Source organism: Dasypus novemcinctus, chromosome 18 (assembly GCF_030445035.2).
Source record: "Dasypus novemcinctus isolate mDasNov1 chromosome 18, mDasNov1.1.hap2, whole genome shotgun sequence".
Taxonomy (NCBI): domain Eukaryota; kingdom Metazoa; phylum Chordata; class Mammalia; order Cingulata; family Dasypodidae; genus Dasypus; species Dasypus novemcinctus.
The window spans coordinates 22,458,412-22,475,651 of record NC_080690.1 but is presented as its reverse complement, the minus strand read 5'-3'; the positions used below and the strand labels follow the sequence as shown (position 1 = coordinate 22,475,651).

The following is a 17,240-nucleotide window of genomic DNA, read 5'->3' as shown; positions in this document are numbered from 1 at the left end:
CCTTGTGCCTCAAAGCTTATAAAGGTCCTCTTGGACAGTGCCCAGTCCTGGTTCTGGTCAGTCATAAAGGTACCCTCTTTCTTCCTCAGCCAGATACTATAGAAACAAACATAAGAAAATAACCTTCCTTGGTGTTCATCCAATGCTATCAGGATATTTTCTATTCCGGCCCTCTTCTTTAAATTCCGCAGTCATTTGGGAGGTAAATTCTTCACACCACCTTTACTCGCAAACCCTGATCTCCCGCCCCCTTCTCCGCTCTCGCCGTTCTAGTGTGATAACGCCTTCACCGAATACTTTCCCTCACCTTTTGTCTCTGCAAGTCCATCTGTTTCCTTCCTGCGCTTCAAAGGTGGGCCAGGGCCAAGAAGCCGTGGGACTGCCGTGGCCAGTGGGCACTCGAGGGCAGGCAGAGCCACCCGCATCTTCTGGGGTGTTCCTTCAAGTCCTACCTTTTCTCCGAACATCTTTTCCTTAAGTGAAGATTTACCCCCCAAATGCCATCTCACTCTGAAAGAGGATGGGCCAGCTAGCCCACAGGGCCTTTGTCTGCCGTTTCCACACCTCACACATCCTGGTTCACAAAGCGTCCGTCCTCACACAGGTAGGGGATCTGCCCCGCACAGGGTCGGGGAGCGTAAGTTTCCGCGTCTGGTAAAGGGCTGGGTTATATCGAGGTCCTTCCAGGATCCCAAATTCTACAATTCTACAACCACGCGTACAGGTCCTAGCTCTTAGGTGGGGAGGGCGAATCCCGGGTGACCCCGACCTCAAACTACGCGCCCGGGCCGTGCGGGCAGTTAGAACGATGCCGCTCCAGCCAGTGCCGGGCTTACCCCAGCCTCAGACCTCCGGCGCCGGCGGCGGAGGCCCGGCGGGCGCCCGGCTCGCGGCCGCGCCGTGCGCTCCTTCACCCCCACCCGCCCCCGCGGGCCACACCTCACCTGGCACGCTGGCATCACCCACCCCTCGCTGCACAGGGAACCATAGGTCCGGACGGGTCTCGGCGGCCACTAGCCTGCGGTGAGAGAGGTTGGCGGGGACGCGCGGGCACCGGAATCTAGCGCGCCGCCACCGGGAACGCGCCGCCGGTTTCTAAGGAACCAGGGGCTCGGGAAAGGGAGGGGCGGGGCGGAGGTTGGATTACGCATGCTCTCTGACGGAGGTAGACCCGCGTGGGGAGGGGGCCGTAACAGGGAGCCGCGCATGCTCGCTCGATGGGGGGGCGGAGCTTAAGTAGCTGGACTGGAGGCCCTAGCCTTTAGCTTTTCGCAGTGCGGAGGCAAACGGAGCGGTTTTATTCAGATTGTTTTTTAGGAGGTATCGGGGCTTGAACCCAGGCCCTCGTCCATGGGAAGCAGGCGCTCAACCACTGAGCTATACCAGCTCCCGCGCGTGGTTTTTAAGCCTCGGTTTCTCTAGGATCTGCTGCCTGGCGTCAGGAGCGAGGGGGTTCTGGAAATTGTGGTCGGTATCGGTTGTCCTGGAATGAAGGAAGGTCTCGTGTTACACAGTGACATATCTCTGTAGACGCCAGTTCCCTTGAACTCACCGGATTTCTTGGCTTCCTGATTCCTAATGACTCTCGCTTTCCTGTTATCTGATGCCTCTCTGGGCGGCTTTTTCTGTGGATGTTTGTTGGCAGTTCCTTAAATTATCAGTGCGATCACGGTGCCTTTGCCCTCTTTACTACATGTTCCCCCAAGTAAATACCGTCTATAACAACACTAGCTTTTGGTTCACCAGACTGCCCACTAGAGTAGTGAAGCCGTAGTCCTTAGTATAAAGCTCATCATGTTGGATTTGTGTGAGTGGAGTTATTTCTGCCCAGGGAGACCATGCCCTTGCTTGTCTGACTGTCCTGGTGAGAGCCTGGACCCCTACTCAACTGGCACCAGAGGGCTCTTGAGGCCTTTCCAGGACAGCCTTTCGTGACAGGACATGGCAACTGAACGGAGGCAGCTTTTGGTGGTGACCAGCAGGGCTATCCATGCTTTGGCTGGAAGAGACAGGATTTCCCACCACTGCTCCTAGCTCTGTGGCTGCGATGAGAAATTGTAACCTCTTACCCACTTCTGATCAGGTTAAAATCTTTCTTGCCCCCTGGATCCTGTTCAGCCAGAGAGAAAAGAGGTAGAATCAAAGTGTGCCTGTGTTTGCTCTGGTTTCTGTCCCAGTCATTGTTCAAATTTTCATTCATCTTGATATTTTGGGCCAAATAATCTTTGCAGTGGGGAGTCATCCTGTGCAGTATAGGGTGTTTAGCCATATTTCTGGCCTCTATCCACTAGGTGCCAGAAGTATCCCATACCCAGTTATGACAACCAAAAATATCTCCCAACATTGCTAAATGAAATGTCCCTTGGCAGAAGGGGAGACAAAATCATTTCTGGTTGAGAAGCACTGAAGCAGGTTAGTTTAAAAAAAAATGAGTCTAAAACCTGGCAGAAAAACATGGCTGTGAAACACATGGATGGAACCCCACCTGGAAACCCCAGTGAGGCAAAGACTACCGCTAAGGAGGTGTCAGAAGGACCTAATGAGAAACTCAATTGGAATGAGATCTCATTCAAGGTGAAGGGAAAGCCCCAAATACTCTCAAGGGGGTCTCACCATTGACCCCCTGTGGAACTAACGGGGGTGGGGTAACCAATCAGAACAGCAAATTGCTGGGGCCCCTCCCATGACAACAGGAAAGGGAGGAGTAAATAATAGCTTAAAAAACATAGCCTGAGGGAAGTGGACTTGGCATAACAGATAGAGTGTCTGCCTATTACAAGGGAGGTCCAAGGTTCACACCCAGGACCTCCTGACCTGTGTGAGGAGCTGGCCCACACACAGTGCTGTTGCGTGCAAGGAGTGCCCTGCCATGCAGGGATGTCCCCCTCGTAGGGGAGCCCCATGCACAAGGAGTGCACCCCATAAGGAGAGCGGGCCAGGGCAAAAAAAGTGCAACCTGTCCAGGAATGCCGCCACACACACAGAGAGCTGACGCAGCAAGGTGACACAACAAAAAGAGACACAGATTCCTGGTGCCACTGACAAGGTATAAGTGGACACAGAAGAACACACAGAGAATGGACAGAGAGAGCAGACAGCTGGAGGCGGGGGCAGGGAAGGGGAGAGAAAAAAGATAGCCCCACAAGTCCAAAACATTCTGCCTAGAGCCCACGTATAATGCTGTTCTTCCATTTCTCAGTAAAGTTCTGGCCTAACTAAACTGGCATGTCCTTATTTATTTATTTTTTAAAAAATACCTGAACTGGGGATTGAATCTGGGACCTCGAAGAAGGAAGATGGTGAGGGAAGCAGCTGTGGCTCAATCAACTGGGCTCCCGACTACCATATGAAAGGCCCTGTGATTGTGTCCCAGGACCTCCTTGTGAGGATATGCCTGCGGAGAGCAGAGAGCCTGCACCTGTGGAGAGTTGGCACAGCAAGATGATGCAACAAAGGGAGACAAGCAGACACAGAACACACAGCGAATGGACACAGAGCAGACAGCAAGCTAGCTGCAAGAGGGGGAAATAAAAAGGAAGCTGGTGAGCAACCACTGTGCTATATTGGCTCCCTTTTTTTTTCCGTTTTGTTTTGCTTGTTTTTGCTTTTAGGAGATACCGGGGATCCAACCCAAGACCTTCCGTGCGGAAAGCAGGCACTCAATTGCTTGAGCCTTATCTGCTCCCCAATGTTCTTAAATTCTTTTATGTAACATAGCCAAGAACCTAGAGGAATCCATGATCTCCCAACTTCCCCTGATTTCACCACTAGTCTAGAAAGAAATAAACACACTCTGGCTTTACTTATGGAACCAGGACTTTTGTGCTTAAACTAATACCCCACTCTTTCCTCTATATTACACTAGCTTTTCCCTACAAGAGATCCACAAAGTGACTGTCCTGTAAAATGCCCCCACGTGAAGCATTTTGTAGTAATCTAAGTGAAAGTGCCAGTCCTGTAAAATGCCCCCAAGTGAAGCATTTTGTAGTAATCTAAGTTTGGAAAGTGCTGGATTAAACACATCTGAACATAGGAATTTTCGAGCTGCTTAGGTGATGTTCACTGTAAACATCCATGAAAGCTCTCCTAACTTTTTTCCTAACCTTTTTCCAGGAACTGTTTCCCTGAGATGTAGTTTCACGTGCTCTTTTAGCAAACCTCCCTACTCCAGTGATGTAGCTACCACCTGCTCCTTTCACTTCTCTATTCGCTTGTGGCAGCATTATGCATCCTTTCACCCCAAAAGCCTGCATTTGCCTTGTCTTTTTCTTATCCCATTTCCCTCATATCCAGCCACTCATCCTGTTGTGCCACCATTTATCTCCAAAGTATTTCTTAAACCTCCTCTCTTCTCTATAGTTTACTGCAGTGGCCACCTGGCTAGTTTCTTTGCCTCCAATCAGCTTCTAGTCTCACATCTAGGTGGCTACCAGCATGATTTAGGTAATCCTTCCTTGCATAAAACTCTAGTGCCCAGCATGGCAGGGAAGGCAAAACAAGGCAGATGCAGGGCAGTCACACCAGGGGAAGAGCCTCGTGGAAGGAGGACACATGATATAATTCTCTAGCTCTAGGGGATAGAAGGATTAAACACATTTTAAGGATGGGAAGACAGACTGAGAGAGGTTAATTTCCCAGGGTCACCCAGTTAGTAAACTGAAGGACTAGAATTTTGAGCATGAGTTCTTTCTCCTTAGACTGACAGGCAGGGAGCTAACCTCAGTACTCCTGAAGCACTCTGACTATCCAGTGTTTGGGGTAAGTGTACTTGGAATGTAGTTTTTTGTTTGTTTGTTTTTAAAGATTTATTTATTCCCCCCCCCACGTTGTCTGCTCTCTGTGTCCATTTGCTGCGTGTTCTTCTGTGACTGCTTCTATCCTTATCAGCGGCATTGGGAATCTGATTCTTTTTGTTGCATCATCTTGTTGTGTCAGCTATCTATGTGTGCGGCGCCATTCTTGGGCAGGCTGCACTTTCCTTCGCGCTGGGCGGCTCTCCTTACGGGGTGCACTCCTTGCACGTGGGGCTCTCCTACACGGGGGACACCCCTGTGTGGCAGGGCACTCCTTGCGCACATCAGCACTGCACATGGGCCAGCTCCACATGGGTCAAGGAGGCCTGGGGTTTGAACTGCGGACCTCCCACATGGTAGGTGGATGCCCTGTCCGTTGGGCCAAGTCTGCTTCCCGGAATGTAGTTTTAAAATATTATTTTGGGAGACTGAATGTGGCTTGGGCAGCTGGGTACCCATCTTCCACATGGGAGGTCCCAGGTTTGGTTCCCGATGCCGCCTAAGGAGAAACAGACAATAAGCAGATGGGTGATAAAAATAGCGAGCAAACCAACGAGGGAGCCAGTCATCTCTGGGGGCAGAGAAATCTTATTTTGGTAGGAGGAGGTCCTGTGGCCCACCTTTCTGAAGGTGACTTTGCTGCTTTTTGTCTATCATGAAAGCTGTTTCAGGAGGAAGAACCAAAGCTTAAGTACTTACCTTTTTGGGGACCTGCAAACACCCAAAGTTTCAAGGGTCCTTGAGGAGGCAACAGGGGCTTGGGCACTCCAGGGAGATTGTTTTGGGGAGGGACCAAGTTCTTCAGGAGAGGGTGTGCCACACAAAGGGTGCCAACCTGGCAACACTCAAAACAGAGACCAGACACTCGTGACTGCTCATGGATGTGTATTTTAATAAAAATAATTCTGTCAAAATACAACAGAAGTTTTCTTCATCTCTCAAGTACAATTTTTATAGGATGTTTTGTGTTAGAATTCTCTCTAAACCCTCCCACACCCACAAGTTTCATGCTAATGCCAAGTAATAACTTGCGAGACAAAGGCAGAACCAGTGTGCACAATGTGGAGGAGGTCTGTTTCAGCTGTAGTTTCAAATGGAGAAAAACCCTATGCAAATAGGCGGGCGCCTTAGGCAACCAGAGTCCACAATCTGGCCGCGGGTCCAGGTACACAGGACTGGAGGTCAAGTAGGGCTCTGCTGCCCGGCTGCCACACGGTGTGCATACCTGAGTTGTGAGCAACCAACGGAACTTTCAGTTCCACAGTTCTCTGCCTCATCTTTGTGCTTGCTGAAGGGGTGGGAAAGTGCTGGGTGGCCAGACAGTCTCACTTCTCCGCTTCTTAGTATCCCCAGTCTGATGCCTGTCCCAAGCCACAGACTGATGTGGGTGGGGACTGGAAGTTTTGGCTTTTTTTGAGCCATGTGCCAGTTTCTGCTCAGGAAGGAGGACCATCTGGTGCCGCAAGGTGTAGGGAAGTAGGGAAGGTTGCTCCCCGAGGGCCAGACAGCCCAAAAGAGCCAGATCCTCTTCCTGCCCCCATGGGCCAGGTCTGGCCCGTTGCTAGGGCTCCTCCCAAGTGCCTTCCCCACTCTAGGCTTGCGGAAGGTCAGTAGAACTGGGTATGTGTTAAGAGGCTCCTCCAGCTGGCAGGCAAGCCTGGACTATCAGCAAGACAGTGGGCTCAAGCAGCTTGGTTTTGGCCCTCTCCACAACTTGTGGAGCAAAGGCTTATGTCCCAAAGGTGAGCTGTCCAGCCTGGACAGTCAGGTGGAGAGGATCAGAGTAAACAACTTGGACTCAGCTGTAACAGTGAGATAAGGCACAGAAAATGGGGAGGTGGCCATGGGTACTGAGTGCAAGCCAGGCAGACACCCAATCCCACGCAGCACACAGCTGTCTCGAGCCCTCCTGGGCCTCTCTCAGCTGCTCCATAATCCAAGCCCAGGCACCCATCCCCATCCCTGACACACCCCTGAAAGTACCAGTTGCTCAAACACTGCTGGAGGCCATGCCAGCTTAATCCCTCACAGGGGGCTCATCCACCATTCAGTTTTAGGACTAAACAGTGTTGTCCAACTGACAGGAATGGGGCTAGTCCCAGCTTAGCCACTAACTTGTGGTGTGACTTTGGCCAAATCGCTTAATCTCCAGGGCCTGTTTCCTTATCTGTAAAAGGAGAGGAGAGGTGGAGTAGATGTTCTCTGAACCTCATTCTGGCTGCAAAAGCCTCTGATTTTAATTTCCAATCCTGCTAGGCTCTGATCATTTTAACAGCCTGATGTTTCCAACCTCTGGATTTAAGAGCAAGGCATTCCCAGCCTTGTAGGGAATGAATTTCTTTATAGACAGGACAATGGGCCATGGTCTGTGGACAGCCAGCTGGCGCCTGGGCAAGGACCAAGAAAAAACAGCAGCCTATAGGACCATCTCCCAAGGCAGACTTCTGGGAGAACAGAGGGCCAGGCCCCTGCTCTATCACCAACAGTTGGTCCAACTAAGTCATTATTCTTCTTGTCTGGCTGTGGGCCCAGCAAGGCTTGGTGAACATTGAATATCCCAGGCCATACCAACCATTTCTGTGTCCATTTACATGGAGCAAGAGCTTGCCCAGCCAAGATCCAGCAGGGATTGAAAGTTCAACTTCTGCCCTTGCCATGGCTGACCCTTCCCTTTGCACGAGCCTGTTTATGCTCCCCCTACTCTTGTAAAGCAATTAGGGAAAATCTTAGCCCTCTCAGTGCTCCTCTGGGTAGGCTTCCTCCCTTTCTTCCTCCTGTGCAGCCAGTCCTTATCACAGATGGTCTTCCCAAGTCCTGGCAGCCATCTCAGGCTTTCCTCTCCCAATTTCCTGATGGTATTAGGACTGTTTTTGCCTCACCAGCATTGAGGCGCCATGTGAAATGTCTGATGGGATGTTTAGACAGCCCATGAGGTCCCTTCCTCTGGCTAGCAAATACTCATAGTGATCTTTCCTGATGAGTGGCTGGGGTCAAGCTGCAGGGAGCCGCCTGGCATACCTGCAGTGAAGTCTGGCCTAAGGGGTCAAGGGCTCTGGCCACTCCAGGGATCAGCAGGCCCAAGAATCTGCCTCCACAAGGTACTGGCTCTCAACAGCAAGCATTGATTCTGTCAGAGCTGTGCAGAGATGGTGAAGATCCAGGCAGGAAGAAGGCAGCCCCTGTGCTCCAGGGCCTCTGTCCTAGGAATGGAGATTTCCTCCCCGTAGCCTGATACACAGCAGCTCTTGGGTTGAAGGCAGGTAGTTTCCAGGCAATGAATTTAGAATAAATGAATTATTTGGCCATTTTGAGAACAAGGGAAGGCAGGGTAAAAAAAAAAAGGGAAGAGAGAAAAGGTGTGAGGCAGACAGTGAGAGTCAGGGTAGAATGGTCGTATGCTGGCCAAGGCCCCACTACTCCCTTGCTTTTCTGTGTGGTCTCAGTCCTGTGGCTCTCTGCACAGTCCAGCTCTCAAGAGTCTGGAGCCCCACACCTCTCAGGATATTGTACACCAACATGGCCTGACCTTCCCACTACCCAGAGTCCCACTCAGCTTCCCTATGCTGCAGCTGAACCTGTGGCTCAATGAAGGGAGCCTAAAAGAAACAAATGACTTGGCTGAGGTGACAAGAGATGATTCTTTTTTAATGTGTGGGACTGGAATAAAAACATGGTGTCTGGACAGCCTCACCCAAGAGGTGCTGAACCACTAACACTACGATAAATACTGTTTCTTTTTTTTTTTTTTTTAATATATATATTTATATATATAATCTCATTTTTTTTTTTACTTATGAAAATAATAAGCTATCACCAATTTGGATAGGCTTCATCACTAAATTAGCAGAAACCAGCTCAGCACAAACTCTCCAGAGATAAATACTGGTGGCTCAGTCAGGAGGGAAAAAAAAGATTAAAAACTCCAACCCTCTTCAAAACAAACCCCCCCTTTCAAAGTAGAAGGCGCTACATAAGAGTAACCAGCCAATACTGTGTCATAGGCCGCTGCACGTGAAGAGAGAGAGAGGCTGAGGGAGGGAGAAAAGGAAGGAAGGAAGGAAGGAAGGAGAGGAAGGAAAGGGAGGGGGAAGGCCAGGCAGGAGGCAGGAGGAGTGGACTCTGCCCATGGCTTCCAGGTCGCTGTGCCAGATGCCTATGAGGGCAGGGCTGTGCTCCAGCCCTGGGGTCGAGGGAGGGCCAGGGGGGCCAGTCAGCATGGTCAGCTAGTGCAAGTAGTCGTCGACTCTGGCAAAGGAGCAAGATCCCAGGCCTGCTCGGGCCATGAGCCGGAGACATTCAGATGCCTGGCCCAGGGCAAGCATCAGAGGGGGCTGCTTTGGCAGGTTCTGGGACTCTGTGGAGAAGAGACATAGCCTAGTCACTGCCCTGCTTAGGGCCTGGGCCCAGATCAATGTGCCCTTAGGAGTGAAAGGTGGCGGGGAATGGGCAGAATCACTCGAAACAGAGTGCTCATGTGTCTGTGCGCATCCCAGCCGCCAGGCCACGGCCCCAGGGAGCTGAGGACCTTAGCCTTCCTTAGAACAGTGGGCTGGCCTGGGCCTGTGATCATCGCCCAGGGCCCATCATGATCCAGCCAGCCAACTTAGCTGGGCAGAGGGCTATCAGGGTTTGGGTTCAGTCACAGGAGAGTCAAGGAGCCCTGATTTGGATAAACCTCGGCTCTTCCTGGGAGAAGAGGTAGGGGCCACCCCAGGTACTCATGGGCCAGCTTCTGTTTTTGTTAGATTTGCTTACCTAAAATGGCGCTGTTGAGGGCAGCACACACAGGCTCCCTCTGGATAGGGTCAAGCTGCTGGCCAACTGGGCAGCTCCAGGGGTCCGAGTACGCTAGCAGGCTGAAGGCATCCTAAGGAAGGGGGCACTCTGAAGAGGACTGTGGCACACATACCACACATCCCCTGTGGCTCTAGTTGGGCAGGGTATTCATGATACAACACATTCAGACTGGAGGGTCTGGGCAGGGGGTATGCCTGGTGTACCCACTTCCCACTGCAGAGTGGTTAGGGCCCACTCTGCCCCCAGGACCCTCCTAGAGCCAACCCAGCCCAACCCCAATTGGAGGCCTGTTCTGTGTTAAGGCCCTTGCTTTTCCTGTACCTGCAGCATCTCTGTGTGGGCCACATTCTTGCCATACTCTCGGCCCAGCTGCTCACTCAGTGCCTGCAACTCACGGCCAAAGAGGATAATCCTTTCTGTGGCAGCCTGGTTGCCCCCGCAGAGCTGCCGCCGAGGGTGCCCGTCGTCTGCACTCGGAGCCCAGCAGATAACACATCAGGAGATGAAGGAGAGAAGGAAAGGACTGGGGTGGGGGTCTCAAGGAGAACATGGCAGGAAGGACAGAAGGTGGGTGGTAGCTTCTGCCCAAGGTAGGTTAAGGACTGGGAGAAGTAGGTGGACCATCCAGAAGCTGAGGTCCACCAGCTACCACATGTCTAGGAGTCAGAAAGGACACTTGAGCTTTCCCTCTTCCCACCCTGTACAGCTGCATGGGCACTTATAAGAGTACCCATATTCATGCACTCCCTCCAGTCTCAATGCAAGGGACCTGGTTTTGGCAACAGGCCTGGGCCTTCCTATACCTTTGGACCCACCTCAAGTACTCATCCATGATTGGCTAAGGAGGTGGTAAACCACGTCTGGCTAAAGCTTTTCAAGTTACCAAAGGGAAAGGGAGCACCTGGACTGAGCATTGCCTTCCCATGGAACACCACTAGGTCAGGCTAGGGCATGGCCCTTACCCATGCTGGACTCATCCGTCTGCAGGTCCTCATGCTTGAAAGCACCATTGACAATGCGTGTGGACATGTTCTCTAGCACACCATTGGGGTAATGCTCTGCCTCCATCTCCATCTCACTGTCACTGTGGAGAAAGGGTGAGGCAGGAGTTGACCAAGAGGATGTGGGTGGAGCAGCCTGGCTGGGCCTCCATTCTGGCTTTAGCCACAGGTTAGTTTCTACAGGTAAACTGAGGGCCCCCAGGAGCATGAAAGAACAGTCTGGGCTTCCCAGGCTCCGACATTTGGCAAGTATTTCCTGAGCCCCTACTATGATACCCAGAGGCCTATCCTCTGATTTCCACTTTTGTCCCAATGCTGCCTCTGTGACCTCTCCTCCAGGGCCCTCCTCTGAGTTGGCACACCCTTTCTACACACAATGCCCATGCTCCCACCCCAAGCGACTGGGCACTGTGGGCTCTGTGGGCATCTCTGTGGCCTTGGCTGGAGGCAAACCCAGGTCAGTCCTAAGGCATGCCTAGGGGTTGCTAAAAGCCACCTGGAGCTACAGCCCACAGCCAACCTGGCTGCTCCCAGCCAGGCCCCATGAAATCTCCTTCAGTGTTGGGGTTTTGACAGGTCCGGCCTCCTTGGAGGAGATCACATTCTCAGAACGGCAGTGTCAGTGCTGCTGGGGAAAGCCAGGAGCAAGGAGAGCAGCAGTAAAATCAGGGGTAGGACCAGAAACAAACAAATGCCCAGCCTGGTGGTTAAACAGCCAGTACTCCAGGCACAAACCTGGGATGGAGGTGGAGGGTAAAGGACAGACTGCAGTGGGCCAAGCTGGTCCATAGCAGGAGTCAGGGAGAAGGAATTAGAGCAAGATAGGCACCTGGTCTCCTGGTTACTGGTGCTGCTGTGGGGCTGGGACTTGGTGGAGTCTGTTGAGTTGGATTCGGAGTAATTGACGGAGGATGGGGAGGAAGAGGATGAGGAAGAGGAGGACGAGGAGGAGGAGCTGGGTGCAGGGTATTTACTGTGGTTCTGTTTGCTCTTGGTAGATGCGATGCCATTGCTGCAGCTGGGACTGTCTGCTCCTGGAAGCCAGGGGGACAGTCAGAAGAGGAGGGGCACCGTGCCCATCAAGTGAGGCCCCAGGAATGACCAGTGGCCCCATCTCCCTTCCCCCAAGTCAGCAGTGAGCCCTGAGCCCAGCGGAAGGAAAGGCCTGTGGGTGGCCTTTCTTCTCCACACCAGTTCTTCCCAGAGCCCTCTGGAGAGCAGCTGACCTGTGTTGTGCATGTGGGAACTACTGGGGCCATGTCGGGGACTGAGGCTGGGGGAGCCAGGGTAGCTGTCCTGGGACTTGGGGCTTCGGGAGCTCAAGCTGCGGACCTCACTGTCGGTCCCATTCACCATCTCCACAAATTGTCGGCACCTGCAGAGGGAGCAGAGCAGCAATGCTCTGGACTTGGCCTGGGCTGTATGTTTCCACCACCAACTGAGAGGGACTGGGCTATGGGGAATTGGTGGGTCCTAAGACTTACTTGAGCATGAAGAGCAGGTTGGGGTTATGCTCCAGCAGCCCTGGGTAGAAGCGCTGTGTGGTCTCGATGGCCTCACCCACGCGGCCCTCCAGCACCAGCTTCTGGATCTCTGCAGAGAGTAAGAATACAGCACTGAGCAAGGGGCCGCAGGCTTCCCTCAGGGCCGCATGCCTGGCACACTGCCAACCTCAGAGCATGGGCTGACCAACAGTCAGATGGGCTGGCTCAGAGTGGCATGCCAGGTTGAGATGCCCATGGAAGAAGAGGCTGAAGGAAGAACCTGGCAGCTCAGCCCCATAACAGTCCCCGGCTTCTGCCAAGTTTTAGGGAGTCCTCAAGAATAAGGGAAAATGGAGGGAGCAATCTCAGCCCCGAGGCAAGAGGGTGAGTTTGGAGGCCTGTTCCTGTGGGGTGTGGATCATCAGGGACCTGGGGGCAGGAGGGACCCTGGTCATGGGAGAATGATCCGGGGACAGGCACCCAGGCAGCTTGGTGACTCTAGGGACTCCTCTTCAGACAGACTTCTCTCTTTCCAGGTCTCATAGGGGTGTGGCAATGGGAGTGCATCAGTTTCTGGACCAGGGCTCATGTCCTGGGCAGTCTTCAGGGGCTGCAGCGTGCTGCCTGTTGGGAAAAAAAGTCATCCTCCTCACGCTAGCACCTCTGACGTTGACACCTCTCAGGCCATCAGCATCTTGCTGTTGCCTTCTTGCTCTTGCCCTGGGACCTGGTGCGTCTTGCTGGGAGCGACTTCTGGGTCTGAGGTTCTCATTCGTAGATCCCAAGTCTGGGATCACTGTCCGTCTGTCTGGCTGAGCACGGCTTCTCTGGGAGACACAGACACATGCACATACACAGAGACGACAGGCTCAGAGACACAAGCAGGCACACACAAACACACACATCTCCACACATACACACACACACACACTCACTCACTCTCCTCTCCTCCTATCCCTTTCTGGGCATTTTTCCTCTTTCCCAACACCCATCCTTCCAAGAAAGAACTCCCAAACACATAGTATGCAGGCCAGAACACTGGGAAAACTTCCTTTGGCCAAGGGGCTAAGGAAGGACTAGGTTGTCTGCAAAGGGCAAGGCAAGAGGCAGGGAGCAGAGAGAGATGCTACCACAGTAGCCACTGAGCATCCACTGTCACCCTCTTTGACCACTGCAATCCTCTTTCTGGGAAGCAGAATTATTAAGGCTGAGTGGATAGTGGGAGAGGCTGGGCACTGGTCTGATAAAATACAAACACACTCTTTCCAGAAGACCATGAATGGGAGGCTGAGTAGAATCCAGGCTTCAGGGAGAAGGAAACGAGTATGGTGGAACTGGATTTGGCTGTGCCTACCCGCAGAGTGTGCATTAGGGAGGCTGCACTGAGATGTTTCCATGCTGCTGGACTGTCCATCTGAGAGGCGCTGTTTTGAAGGAGGGACAGGAGTAGGGCCTGGGGCTGGGGTTAGGGCTGTTGGCTAGTTTCCACGGTGGTAAGGACCAGAACGGAACAGACTCCTGACAGGTTAACCAGGGCTAGCATGAGCCCGAGAATAGAGTTAGGGACAGGTGAGAAAGGAAAAGGGGAGAGGAGTCTCAATCTTACTTTGTCTGTTCTTTATGGACGCCTGTTCTTCCTGAATCGGGGTTTCAGTCATTCGGGCAAAAGCCGTGGCCGTGGCACAATACCCATGATGCACCAGGTAAGATGAGACCATGCTAGAAGAAAGGAAGAGCTCAAGGTGACACTCGAGAAGTGCATTTCTCAGTGACCAACTGATGGGACAGATTCACTCCCTGTTACAGCTGGGTCTTCCCTAAACACAACATAAGAGATGTAACCTCCACTGAACAAAAATAAAGGGGCTGAAACAACATGAAAACAATCCCCAGTGCTCATGCAGTCAGGCCACAGAGGTGCGGCTCACCACATCTGTGCTCACAGCCCAGAAGAGTGGTTGTAGTTCCTCTGAGATATGCTGCCCACAAGCAGGTGAGCATGGTTAACAAAAGTGTGTGCAGACATACACCATCTCCACACAGATGCGGCTGCACCCGTTGTGGACTGCAACAATCCCAGAGGAGGCTGATGGCCTCACTGAGGCCTTCCTGAAAATAGCAGCCAGTCTGGCAACTGCCCAGACAGAGACAATACATGCCACATGCGTACTTTCTATAGACACAGGTGCCCCTCTACAGGCTGCCCACACTTGCTCTGGGGGAATGGGAGCCACCCATGACCCAAGTTACTCCATCATATGCCACAAAACAGGAGTTCAAGAAGTTGAGATATCAGGGTGATTTTGCCAGGAAAGGAAAGGCACCAGCAGGGCCAACAGGAGCACAATCTTTGGGAAATGGCCGGGAGAGGCCCCACACTCAGCCGTCATTTAATACTATCCGAAGCTGGCTGAGCAGTGGCCTGTGTGTATCGTTGTGCACACATGTAGGCCCTCACATCGCATGTGTACAGGAGAAAATACCTTGGTGTGGATGTGTGTGATTGTATGGGTATGTCTGATGTCATTATTCAAATTGCGAAATACAAATGAAATAATACACTAAAGTGCCTGGGTCAGAGAAAGAAGTGAAGACATATGACCTCTTATGAAATTACATATTACATAATATTACATTCTGATTAATACTATTATTACTATAATCACACTATTATTATTATAAACCCAAGGGTCAAACATTTTTGATAAAATGTGGTTCAGATGAGCCCATATGAATATCAGATGCCACTAAAATGTACAATCCCTTTGACTCAATAATCTTCTTTCTGGGGAGCATACCAAGAAAATCATCTTAAATATGAAAACTCTTTATGTACAAAAGGGTGACCTATACAAATGAAAAGAGTGGAAATAAACTATATCTCCTGCAAGGGGCAACCAGCCATGGGGACTGTGGCAAATCTGCCTCCTAGACAACACAGCCATTAATAGTCATAAAATAAATTTACCTAAAACCACAGGACACAAATTACATGCAAATACTACATATGGACACATATAAGCACATAGATACACACATGTGAACACATACATCCATGTGCTGAGCCCCAGGCCTTGTACGCTGGGAGAATCAGTCCCTTCCCACACTGCCTGGGCAGCTGCACCTCTACCCTTGCCCATCCCAGCAAGCCTGCTGCATTGACTGCCACTGTCCTCGCCCTTCCAGGAAGGACTTCTCATCTGTGCTGGGGGCTGGGAATAAGAGGCAGGAGTGCTAACCCTCCCGAGGACAGTCTGGCCACCTAGCCCTGCCTAAGCCCCTTCCACTGGGGCCAGCCTCAATGACAGACCCTCAAGAAAGGGGATGAAAATAACTGAGAATATATCCTTTAGCCCCTCTCGAAGGACCCTGACACATTGGTGCCTTTGCAGGACAATGACAAGGGAGAGTTGAAACCTAATCCTTCCACTGTACCCATCTGCCCATCCTTGGGAGCCAGGTGTCCATCCATCCCTGAACGAATGGTTACAGGTTAGTCATTGCCTCCCTCAGACCTGTAGCCAACAAGCAGAAGAGAAATCCAAAACTGGCCTCCTTTGGATGTCTCAGTAACACTAGGTTCCAGGACAGACTAGGGATTAATTATCCAAGGAACCAGTGAGGCTGGTCTCAGGGACGAGTTCACCAACCATCACTGCAGGGGATATATGGGATGTACGTAGATGCTGACCCCTAAGAGGGGACCTCAGGCCAGAGTCAGGGCATGCTAGATCCTCGCTACCATGGGAAAAAGGGTTCATAGAGGAACAGACGACAGGGCATCCTAGTAGTCCTAGTATATCCTCTGCCAAGCAACCTAGAGAAGGAAAACAGCCCTGCCAGTGATAATACATTCAGGAGCCTCGTGATCTGGTTGACGGGGCCAAGGTTTAATTAGGAGCAGCCCTGGAGAACTGAGCAGGCACTGTCCTTTGATAAGAGGGAGAGCAGCAGGGGACTCACTTCTGCAGCACTGCCTGCCACTCGCCAAGCCGGGCACTGATGGGGAAGCAGTGGACAGTGCCCTGGACCTTGGCACGCCACTCCCGCATGTAGTCCTCAATGTCAAACAGGAAGGGCTGCTGTCCAAAGTTGGCGTCCACAATCTCCCCTGGTGTCTGAAGGCCTACCGTGGGGTACAAGTTGGCCTGAGGAGGAAAGAAAATGTCAGTGAGACCCTGAGGGCAATGGGACAGAAGGGCTTTGCCTCTCTTCCAGGGGAGGAGGAGAGAAGGCACTGACTCATGCAGGTCCATCCTAGGACTTTGAGAGAGTGGCAGCAAGGCTGGAGGGACAGGGCTAAGCCACACTCTCCCCTCACCTCCTACCAGGGTCCCTATACCCCAAAACCAGAGGGGGAAAAGCAGAAGAAAACCTAGCAAGCCTCAACATGAGTTCTCTGCCCTTGGTCCTTCTCTGGAACCCAGCCAAGGTACAGAGAGGCAGGTCAGGCTCCACAACGCTGCAGGTATGCTCCATGAAGACCTGCTGCAGGGGGTGGGTGTGGGGACTGGAATGACTCCTCCTGGAAAGAGCCAGAACTAAGGATCCCTTAACTGCAAAAAAAGGGTATATGTGGAGGCAGGAAGGGGTGGGCTGGGACAGTAAAGGAGGGGAGGAGGAGGACGTGGATGATTTGGACCCCCTGACCCTAGGCAATGGGTAAAGAGAGGCTGTGGCTCCTCCTGTCAGATTTAGAGGAGGATCTTACAGCCAGTGGGGTTTGCAGCATGTCCCTCTGTGGGTATGGGGCTCCCTGCTCACCATCTGCCCCACCATGACCAACTATTCTAAAGCCAGCTTTGGCCACTTCCTCACTCTATACCTGCTGTGGTTCCCTATTGCTACTGACCCCAGGGCCTCATTACCCTCCTCTCATCCACTCAGGCCAAATGCCATTCCTGAGTACTCAGGTGCCCTTCCTGCACACTGGCCCAGGTCCCCATGAGCTCTCAACCCACAAGACCTCTCACTTCCTTCCTTTCCCCCTCTTATCTCCTAAGCTACCTCCCTGCCACTGGCAAAGCCACCTTTCCTGACCATCACTGTCCACCTTGGTGTATCTTACTATTCACCCTCACATGCTTCATGCTATGCCTCCTTAACTAGACTCCTCCCTAGCCAGGACCAGGGTTTTCCTCCTGTGTCTGTTCTTTTTGCCTAGG

The 17,240-nt window shown here is 52.1% G+C and overlaps 2 protein-coding genes across 4 annotated transcripts in view; both read right to left on the bottom strand.

Moving 5' to 3' along the window:
- Window positions 1-3,361, bottom strand: part of GFOD2 (Gfo/Idh/MocA-like oxidoreductase domain containing 2) — a 52,201-nt gene extending 48,840 nt beyond the window's left edge. The window contains exon 1 of one of the 2 annotated variants that reach the window (XM_058279845.2): window positions 3,258-3,361. The gene's annotated coding sequence lies outside the window, so the exon portion shown is untranslated. Of the gene's footprint in view, window positions 1-944; window positions 1,139-3,257 lie in introns of those variants that run through there. The other variant, XM_004459667.3, reaches the window with a different exon arrangement.
- Window positions 3,362-5,665: 2,304 nt separating this feature from the next.
- Window positions 5,666-17,240, bottom strand: part of RANBP10 (RAN binding protein 10) — a 91,448-nt gene continuing 79,873 nt past the window's right edge. The window contains exons 6-15 of one of the 2 annotated variants that reach the window (XM_004459665.4): window positions 16,039-16,223; window positions 13,682-13,794; window positions 12,556-12,699; window positions 12,076-12,184; window positions 11,818-11,966; window positions 11,421-11,625; window positions 10,553-10,674; window positions 9,912-10,057; window positions 9,549-9,660; window positions 5,666-9,147 (exon numbers count right to left, since the gene is read on the bottom strand). In XM_004459665.4, the coding sequence (XP_004459722.1) occupies window positions 9,017-9,147; window positions 9,549-9,660; window positions 9,912-10,057; window positions 10,553-10,674; window positions 11,421-11,625; window positions 11,818-11,966; window positions 12,076-12,184; window positions 12,556-12,699; window positions 13,682-13,794; window positions 16,039-16,223 (1,416 nt within the window). In that variant the 3' untranslated portion in view covers window positions 5,666-9,016. The remainder of the gene's footprint in view (window positions 9,148-9,548; window positions 9,661-9,911; window positions 10,058-10,552; window positions 10,675-11,420; window positions 11,626-11,817; window positions 11,967-12,075; window positions 12,185-12,555; window positions 12,700-13,681; window positions 13,795-16,038; window positions 16,224-17,240) is intronic. The other variant, XM_004459666.4, reaches the window with a different exon arrangement.